Source organism: Amblyomma mixtum, chromosome 5, assembly GCF_055824585.1.
Source record: "Amblyomma mixtum isolate Tamu chromosome 5, ASM5582458v1, whole genome shotgun sequence".
NCBI lineage: Eukaryota > Metazoa > Arthropoda > Arachnida > Ixodida > Ixodidae > Amblyomma > Amblyomma mixtum.
The window spans coordinates 158,244,376-158,255,013 of record NC_143016.1 but is presented as its reverse complement, the minus strand read 5'-3'; the positions used below and the strand labels follow the sequence as shown (position 1 = coordinate 158,255,013).

General features: G+C 49.8%; 1 protein-coding gene across 1 annotated transcript; it reads right to left on the bottom strand.

The window, feature by feature from the left end:
* Positions 1–281: 281 nt before the first annotated feature.
* On the bottom strand, positions 282–9,428 carry LOC149344279 (uncharacterized). The gene is made up of 4 exons (XM_089547198.1): positions 9,396–9,428; positions 6,962–7,398; positions 5,248–6,194; positions 282–343 (listed from the first exon to the last, which is right to left on the bottom strand). The coding sequence occupies exons 1-4, from the start codon at positions 9,426–9,428 to the stop codon at positions 282–284; spliced, it is 1,479 nt and encodes a 492-aa protein (XP_089403324.1).
* Between the last annotated feature and the right edge of the window lie 1,210 nt (positions 9,429–10,638).

The window sequence follows — 10,638 nt, the reverse complement described above, 5'->3', positions numbered from 1 at the left end:
AGCCTGAGAAGGCTCCGTATCTTATTGTTGTTGATCAGCCACTTGGAGAAATCCACCTCACTGCTAGTCCCACTTCCTGCAAAAGCAATCGCCTTGAAGCTCTCGTCCCTGCACAAGTGCACAGCAGATGGCGAACATCCACCTCTGCAGCCGGTGTGGAACACCTCGGGCAGGTGGTGGGGATTGCGTCTTCTTGTGAGCCCCACCGGCACGTGACCATCGAGTTAAACGCCGCCACAGCCCTGATCCTTCTAAGGGATACCTATTCCAACCTCGTTAGGTTATGAGGGAGGGGGAAAGTGCACGGGGGAATGAGGGCAGGGGTACTTTCCCTTAAGGGAAACTGCACAGGTTTCAGAAATCAACGAGCTTAACAGGGTCGAATGTGTGAAACTTGCAGGTATAGCATGCGAAGTCTTTTTGGGCTAGCGCTTGAAATAGTGAAGTAGTCGCTGATTGAAATCCGGACGCCCTTCAAGCTTCTCCGCAGTGCGCAACGCCAAGTGGGGGGGGGGGGGGCATGATGACGTCATCGAAAGTATCGGTATACATTTCGAACGCGCAAACGCCTGCTTTGAAGGAAAAAAGCAACGCCACCAAAGGCAAACCCTGCCGAGAGTTGTTTGGCAGCGTCTAACGAGTCAGGGCAAGGTGTGGCTGACAACAGCGGTAATTTGAAATCATACCTTCCGTGACGTCACGCTGAACTTTCTTGCACACCTCCAGAGCATTGAGCAGAAGCGCAAAATTCAATCGCCGATTCCGTCACTATTTCAAATGCTAGTGCAAAAGCACTTGGCATGCTTTACATACAGCCTATATAGATTTGAATCCTTGAATATCGCGAAATTCTCAAAAAAGTGCGGCAGTTGCCCTTTAAAGAGGATTCTAAGATGGCGAGAGTGGTGCGGGCGTCAAAAGGGAGCCTGGTGGGGGGATGCATTAGTGTATGGAACTTGGTATGCAAGATAGTCTACTTTTTTCTGCTCAGCGTTCCGAGCATTTATATGCTTAAGTCGAACAGAAACGGTCACGTGAGATGTATGTGTCCGATCCACGTGAGATCTGGGACGTGGTTGCGTGCTTGTTTTGCCGCCCGGTTTCGGTTTAAAGGTGCAGACACCAAACTTTTGGATGCATATTTTTTTCTTTGGATGGGCGCGTTGGACCATGGTATAGATGAGTCACGACGTGAATTCATTTATGGCAGCTGAATAATATGTAACCGAATTTTTTTCTTGTGTCGTTTCGGTTTCGGCTTCAGAAGCCGAATGGCGGCTGTGACGTACAGTCGGGGACAAAGGTATGTGGGCCGCGTGATCCGCAAACGAAGCCGATAGCTGCGTTGTTACCTGCCGTTAGGAGACCTCGGTTGTGAAGATGAAGATCAAAATCCTTCCTCCTTCGCATCCACAAGTGAGGGCTCGAGCCGGCGGCTAATAATACAGATATCGGCTTCGTTCGATGCTCACACGGTCCACAGACTTTTGTCACCGACTGTACAAGACGCGTTCAAATCACGTGAGGTGTGCAAAAGCTGCGACGTAGCCGCTGCTTGTTCATTTCTGTCATTAAAACGAATAGACCAACTAGCTTCACAACGCACATTATTGGTAAAACGAGGAAAGCAGCGACCGTACTGAACTTTTTGTATGCCTCACGTGACTTAAACACATCTACTACAGCACAGTCGTCGCTTGGCCGTTGAAGCCGAAACCGAAAGAACATGAGAGAAGATATAAAATTTTAAATTATGTACCGTTTGTTGGCGCAAGCCACGTGGCTGCATATGTTTTTGTAATGTTCTGGGCATCATTCTAAACAGAGAAAGCACAAATGAAATTTGGTGTCTCTACTTCTTTAAAGCAACGCACATCCGGGACGGAATACTTACCGCCTCAACGAAACCTGGATTGCGCTTTGTGAAAATATAAATAAACGATGCGGCCATTACTCAGGGCCAGCTGCATTAGATTAGGTTATTACCTATTTGATAAGTAGGTCTGAAATTTTAGATTCTCAGATGTTATTTATCCTGCTTCTGCTGTGACACGTCCTGCCTCATTGCCCTCAACTAAATGACGAACTTGTGCACCACCCAGCGCAGAAGCAGCGACGACTGCGGCATCAATTGAGCGCCATGCGACGTGACCTGAGGGACTACCGACCACAGAGAGCCGGCCGGCCCTTCGAGTGCTCGTCCGAGGCTGACTCGATAGAAGCGTTGCAAGAAGCAGTCCGCTATTGCGACTGGACGGCCGCCTTATTTGCGACGACCTTCACCCGACTTCGAAGCAGCAAAGCGCCCAGCAGAAGGTCGAGCAGGAAAGAGAGACAGCTCGACTGCTTCGGAGAGGTGATACACGGTCCACACAGAGTCTGTGCACACGAGCGAACGGCCCCAGCAAACGGCGACGGACGATCGTGCGAGGTGTCGTCGAGTGCCGGAATCTCCCTTCCGGACAAACACGCTCTCGGGCCCGTCGGCGCCCCAGCACTTGGTCGCTGCGTCTGGACCTCGCTCGTTGCGCTGCAGCTGCCTCCGCTGTCGCCGCTCTCTCCACGTGGAGGCTAGGCAGGAAGACTCGACGCTGCAGCTTTAGTAGGAGGCGCTGGCAGAACGCGCCCAATTTCCGGCCTGCAGCGACCGGCCACGCTAACAGACTGCGCGACGTCGAGGGACGGCCGCTCGCTGTTGAGGCTCTGAAGGATCGTCCGTATTGAACAGAACGTGCTGCATCATTGCCACCAGTTGCCCGGTAGCCCCTCCCGCTCTCCATCTACTCAATTCTTTTTTCTCAAGTTATTTCGCCTTGCATTCAGTCACTACATCTCCCCCTCATTCTCTTCACCCCACACGCGTATCCCCCTTTCTCCTTCCTTCAACGAGGTGAGAAAACTAGGGTTCCATTAAAGAAAAAAAGAACAGACCGCGGTAGCGGCGTTTGCCAGTAGCCAGAGCGCGATATTGCGTCTCGCTCACACGCGCCCCGACCGGCGTCTCTTCTGTCGTTCTTTTCGTTCCTCGAGGTGCGGAATTCCCCGCGCGCTGGCCGCCCCTTAGCTCCCGCCGAACATACATTTAAATTTGCGAAAGCGGCCTCGACGACTAGCACTATATTGCGAGCAAATACGCTGCCGTCCAAACTCTTTCCCCATCTTTCTTTTCCTCACCCGATCCCTCCCTCTCTCAGCATTCCCTTCGACATCCCTTCGTTCTCTCCGAAACAAAGAAGGAAAGGAGAGAGTGTGGAAGAGGAAATGCGACGCACAGGAGATGGGGGAGGCACACAATATTTGTTCGCCCAACGCGTCGGCGCTTGCTGCTCCCAATTCCCAACTCAGCAGCGCACGCACTACGTATGCGTACGCGACGCGCACGTGCGCGCAGACCGCTCCCCTTTCACTTTACACATTTTTTTTTTCTCCCCAGAAGGGAGCAGATCCATGAAACAAACGATATCGTGCGGACGGAGCGAGTGGAAGTGTTTTTAGCGAAACATATTGCACTTCATTCCGTATACCCGCGTTTCTCATTTGTCTCCACGGTGACTGGTAAGACGCCCTCTGGAGTTGCACGCATGAGAGCGTGATTTTCGCGCAGCCGCCCAGAGTCCGGCTGCGAGCGATCCTGCAAAAACTACTGGGTTCTCAAAGTACGCAGTGCGGCCGACAGATGACGCTGGCTAGGCGCAAAAGATGCGGACTATGTACATGTTCTCGCGGCTCCACTCCGTTCAAACGGCCAGGAACGTGACATTCTCTTGATTAGAACAGTGTGCTCATTCTAGATGACTTCTGTGCCGCAGGTACCCCCTTAGATCGACGCGGATACCTGAGGGCTGTTTAGCGCTATTTTAAAGGGACAATGAGCGAAACTCCATGAAATTATTGTTATCAGTAAAAAATTATTATTTAGGCCTTTGTGGTTATATCGAAGCTTGTCTGGTCGCAAAACCCACATTGATGTACAGTCAGGCCGAAGCGAAACGCCAACAGCGCCTGTGAAGAAAACGAAATATTTTACCTCGGCACTTTCAGCGGAAGTATACAACTAATTAATGTTTCAGGGTATAGGATCTACAGGATTACAATTCATTAACTCTTTCTAAAGGAATATCTCGCTGCAAAGTAGAAAAGTATGGCATATGCGTGTCCGCGTTTCATTCCGACCTGTCTGTACTTAGTGAAAAGTATAGTTTCTCAATGTTATATGCAGAAGGAAAGCTGGCGACACCCTGTATCTGAGTTACTTAAAAAACACTTAGTCCACCACCGGAATCCCGGGAAAACGAGGTTTCTTAGCTTAGGAGGATATAGACGTAGGTCGGTTGGTAAGACGTTAAAACGGCAAAAAAAAAGAGAGCAAAAGACGTAGAATAGAGGCAGGAGACAACATAGGGCCGCTGTCCTGTGTCTTTTGCGGTTTTTTTTTTGTCGTTTCAAGGATTCTCATTCCGCTTGGCGTATTCTAGGTCGAAAACATGGATTCTGCCTCGGAATCGGCAGGTGTTGCTGCGAGGTTCTCGTCTGAGCGCAGGTGGATTTATTTTACTAGTACGATTTTTGCTCCTATAAATTTCACACAACTGTTAGGCTCGTATGGACAATTTCCCGGCATTTCTTTGAGGTTTGCAGAAAAGAGGCGTATTGTTACAGCTGAATCCACATTTCATGTCCAACAATAGCCAAGCCAGAAACGAAACCTTATCATCCCGGCATCCTTGCGCCTCTGTGTGGACCCAATCAATCAAATCTTTATTTCAGTTTGTACACGCAAACTGGGGATGGTGAGAAAAAAGCAGTGAATGATACACCGCTTGACGGTCCTCACCATCCTTACAAGTCAGCACTTGGCACGAGGCAAAAAGAGAGAAAAAAAAAACACTGTTGAAAAGTGGATACAAGTGCGCTTATGAAGAACAATGTATTATAGGAAACAGATATCTAGCAACTGGCAGTAATAAAAAGACAGTGAGGTTATTACACAGAGTGGCATAGTACACCCAGACGCTTCGCATCACCGTAGCACAGATTGCTGAATAAAGCTTTTCCGGATGGCAGACAAAGACAAAATATTCACACCACCCCAGCTCTCCTTTCCCCACTCGTTCCCGGTTGTTAGTCAATACGAGCAAGCAAGATAAGGTTCGTTCAGCCGACTTCTCACGATCTCCCACAGAGAGCAAAGGTTAAAAATGCGCCACAAAATTTTCAGGAGCCATAGCCCCCGCATTGTGAGCTCACCTCGGCCAAAGACCGCTGCCGTGGCCCGGGGACCTCTGCAGCTGATCACACCGAGTACCGGGCTCCTTGCGAGACGCCGCCACGCCCGCACCGACACGACGACGCGCTCCGAGGACACCAAATTGGCGGCCCGCACTCGCACTCCGTGCAGTCCCGCCTTGCCTAAGCGAAGCGAGGCACTGCGAACACCATTCGAGGACAGCAGGGGACGCATCGACATCCACGGTCGAGAAGCCACTTTGCAGGCTATCGTGGCTGCCGTGCCTTCTTCTAGCACAGCCTTGAGCACAAATCGGGATCCCACAGTTACGGAAAAACGGGGATGAACACTCCAGGCTCGGAGACCCTTCACGCGGTCCTGAACGACCACCGGCGGCGTCAGATTAGCCACGTGTCTTCGGCCCAAGGGGTTCCAGGCTTCCACGGTGACGAAGTAGCGGCTGGGAAAGGGAAACATGAACTTCGCTTCGCACATCCTTGTGACGTCTCGATTTTGCCCAGCTGAGATGACGAGGCACGATTCGCAGGCTGGAATGATTCGCCAGGAGCAACGGACGTCGCTGCCGGCCGCGTAAGTTGCTGATAAGGTCACGTTACTGCCCGTCGGCAGGTTGTACGGCGCCTTCCGATGAACTCCACTGAGGTTCACTTCCAGGCCCCGAATTTCGTCCAGCGCCGTTGTCGTTTTCGTCCACGTGGCTGCGCTGAGAGGATTGCGAAGCGTCGCTTGAAGACGGTACTTTCCCGGCTCCTGGAAGGCGTAGGTCATCTCGTGGCCAGGTCCTCCGGTAGAGTTGTAGAGAAGGACGGCAGAGAAGCGAACGCCTCGGCCGTAGCACGACAAACGTGACCTGTCGTCTTCACGGCAGCCGATCTCGCTCATTCTGCTCACGGCGTACGAGATGGTGTACCCAGCGGCCAGGCTGCGTCCCTCCTGCAGGCCGCACCTGAGAAAGTGCGACAAAAATGTTCATGAGGTACCGCTTATTAAGAAGGTCAAGCTTGGATAAGTCGTTACCCGAACTGTTGCGGCTTTAATCACACGCACTAGAAGTCATCATCATCATCATCATAATCAGCCTGGATACGGCCACTGCAGAGCAAAGGCCTCTCCCATGTCTCTCCATGTCCTTCGCCAGTTGCGGTCACCGTATTCCCGCAAATTTCTTAATCTCATCTGCCCAGCTAACTTTCTGCCGCCCCCTGCTACGCTTGCCTTCTCTTGGAATCCACTCCGTTACCCTTAAGGACCAGCGGTTATCTTGCCTTCGCATTACATGCACTGCCCAAGCCCACTTCTTCCTCTTGATTTCAACTAGGATGTCATTAACCCGCGTTTGTTCTCTCACCCGCAGAAGAACAAACGCGTTCTCCCGTGATACACCTTATGCACAAAGAATAACAGCGCGGTATTCGTGCACTATAGATTAACCCCAACATTAAGCCCTCGATTGTACTGCGGAATAAAATTTACAAAATGGTTTTGTTCAAAACGGAAAATTTCATTTCATAGTCCAGGACCTACAGATGTTGTCATAAAAAAATTAGGGCTCAGTAATAAACGTTAGGCGAAACAACACCTTCCGCAAGCAGTCCGGAGTTCAGTGGTCATGTTTTGTAGTAATTTCATTTGAAAATTTAGGTTAGCGCTTTACGGTGTTACTAAGGAAGGGGAAATGGCTAAAATCATGTGACTGCCGCCACTTTTGCGCACCTGACTCTGGTCCGTGTCGGGACGAGTTGCGGAGGCATGACCAGGAGAGAACGGACCCACGTGTCTTGCCCCGACGACAGATTTCGGTAAACAGCCACGAAGTCCCGATGCGTCGCTGCCCAGGACGTGTTGTGGCGCCGGAACCAGGCAGCCACTCTGGGCCTGAAAAGGCCCTCCTGTTCATACTTGTGCGTTACTTCCGCCGTCCAACAGTACGGGTAGACCCGAGTCGGACGCAGCCGCCGCGGCTTCTGCTCGTCGTCACCGAAGTAGACGTCCACAAAGAGGCCGTCGTCACTCTCGCCGTCGATGTAATGTCGCGGCGCGACCACAGAGACGAGCAGCGAAACCACGGCCGTCGCCAGGGGCAGTACACTCGGCGTCAGCAGCTCCGACCGGATTGTTGGAGCTGGCAGGTTCACGCCTCCGGACTCTACCTGCGGTTTGTGAGCAGAAAGGATGATACCATCGTGAGGTCGGCTTGGCTAGGAGCCACGCATGAAATCGGCAATGCTGTTCCGTCACTGCAGGGAATAAGGAACTGTGTAGCCTTATTAATGGAACATGTTAAGCCATACTTCGCCCGTACTAATAATTTCAAACACAACTTTTTTCCTCGTACTATTAAACATTGGAACTTAATTCCTGGCATAACGCGATCTCTTCCATTAAACTCATTTTTAACAGCTTTCGGTTCCACATGATGTTTTCTTTGTATTGAGTGCATTGTTTCAATTGATTAGTTACTGCCTATCACATTGTTCGCGCCGTGTATTCAACCATGTTAGATATAATCTTTTCGTGTGTGTGTTGTACGTCGCCATTTTTACAAATTGTTAACCCCACTCCTGCAATAGCTCCAATAGGAGCTGCAGTATGCAAAAATATATAATAAATAACTATAACAATGTAGTAGAAAAGTACCTCTGCTGCAGTGCTTGCGCGCATAGCCTCACCATGCAATCCTCGCATTCGGAAGTAGTGCATATACAAGTTGCTTCACCTCAGGCTTCCTAAAATGCCCATACACCGGAGGCAGAGGCAGTTCACTTAAATCCCCCAGACACCAGCGGAACCTTAGGAAATTTTCAGCAGACGACTTTTCCTCTCTCTGACAGCCATAGTTGACGCTCAGGTGACAGCGGGAGCAAGCCGGAGCGAATCAATGAGCTAGCTATCAGAGTATCTGGCACGTGAGTATGGTATTAGTGAGTGGATCGCGCCCGTCCCTTCGGCAGCTAGAGGTAATATCGCAGCAGAGGGTAAGAAAACTATCTTTCGATGTCACACTGCTCTGACGGGCTAAAATCTTTCAGCGTTGGGTCTTGTTTAGCAGGCGCCGGCTTTAGCTTCGATCTCAACATGCCTGTGTATAGCGGTGCATAGTTCAGTGAAGCAACTGGCCAGATGCGGTAGTTTAAATTATCAAAACACTTCTAGTCAGCAGTCAACATACCGATGCCGGTATTAATACACGTTACTGAAATGCTAAATCCACCTCTGAAAGGCCAGAAAGAGCAAGCATGAGTCTCGGCCACATCGGAGCTCCGCTCACGTCGGTCGCGCCTACGCTCCACCGATTTCACTCAGCGGGGGAAGCACGTTCGGTGTTACGCTGAAACTCTTGGAACGGCAGCTTGATAGAAAAGGGGGCCACCTTTGTAATCACTTGACTAGCTTGCTCATTAGTGCGTTCAAGCATAGCTCCATACACTGCGGTCGAAGTGAAACAAAAAAGCTATTAAACGGCTCCAGTAACCAACGTGCCACTTACTTATCTCCTTGAGTGCACACCACAGTGCGACATGGTGAGAAATAATAAATAGTTGCGCGCACATGTGTCTACACGTTCGCCCTTAGAGAACGGAGCTAGGGAGATATATTTTACAATTATTAGCCATCTTTTCAGCGGACTTTACCTGAATCATAAAAATGGCGCTCCATTATAAAGAATGAGGTCGGGGAGTAATCAGTAAAAAGTGCTAGCGGCACTCTGCTCAATTATCATAACAGCCACAAGCACTTTAGGCAAATATTGTGATACGTCTGCTCTATTTTGTGAGGCAATAAGAATGCCGTTAGCTCACTATTACAAAACCGTCCTGCGCGTTCTTCGGCTCCCACATGCTGTCTGAATTTGCACCTTAGTAAGTGCAAGCGCACAAGCGCGGCTTGTCAATGCTAGATTGCTCATGTTTAAAGTAGTCGTTGCCTGACTTATTTTACAATAAGAGCGTTTCTTGAGAAATCACTGCTGTTACGTAGATGCTATCATTTCTTCAAGCAGCCAGATGCGGAATGCAAATTGAAAATTAACCAGTCACAAAAGACAAGGGACAAGAGAAGGTGTGTTACGCCACAACGACTAGACTATCAACTGAGATTTATTAGAAATTACATAGTCTCACCAAGGCCGATTACGGTGCAAACTTGCCTCGCCATTGCAATGAATGTGGGTGTTGCCCATTGTTCAGCAATATAACGATTCTTGGTAGAGGCAAGGGAAAAAAAACAAAAGCGAGAACTGATGGAAGCGTACCATATCAGTTTATCAGGCCATGATCGTATTAGCACAACCTCGGTGCGCTTACTCGAGAATGAATCCGCTTTTTTAGGTCGGTCACGGTAGATGTGATATCTTGCGTGTCCTTTGTGCTGTGATTAGTGATGATGCTGTTTGCGCATGTTCTGGTGGCCTTGCTGGGACTATGTCTTTTGTAATAAATTTCAGTTGATAGTCCAGTCGTTGTGGCGTGAACACTCCTTCTGTTGTCCCTTGTCTTTTGTGACTGGCTATTTTTCAATTTACAATGTACCAACTGGCCCGCATTTTAACCCTTATGCGGAATGCGCCACACCAGCCTTCACTAACAATTTAGATTCAATTAATGTAAGCGGGAATAAACATGATGAATTTATGGGCCAGTAAAATTTCCTGAAAAGTCATCCTAGTAGACAGACTCTTTGACAGATATGCAGAGTTAGGTCTCTGCCTGTGATTAGCAAAGTTCACAGAAGGTACAAAGGAAATAGAGAAAAGAAATGGACATGCAATGTTTTTAGCCTTTCAAAAGTATAACTCACACTGAGCACAACAAAATTGTAGACCACACGACATGCAAAAAGCACGCTGCTCAAATATATCAGCTCGAGACAACTCTGACAGCTTGAGCACGTTGCCTGCAGCGCATTCTGCACTGCACTGAAATTAGAAAAACAAGAACAAGCACCGGCTCGTTGCAGACAAACTTGTTCGGTGTACTACGCGATTTATTCATAACCCTGTTAACATCGCTACACGCCGCCTCGAGGCGCCTGGAACAATAGAAAGTGAGAAAACAAACAAAGAAATAAAAATGCGCGCTACGAACGAGGGAGACAGGCCAGCCGGTACACACGGGGCGCCAAACATGGCAGGAGTGGCTCGCGTTTCTTTTTCTTTTTGTTATTTCTCGCCCCGGCGGCGCGCCATGTTTGCACAGCTCAGGCAGCCACCCTGGCGGAGAGTGGCGGCGTCGCTCTTGCCTCGCGCTCCGCAATAATTCATCAGGGAACACGCGCCGAACGCAAACAAGAAACCATCTCGAGAGAGCCGACGGACGCGCCTCACGCCGCCCACTGCTGGGCCTCCGTCGCTTTATTTTCTTCGTCCTCCGGCGGCGGGGATAAGAAAAACA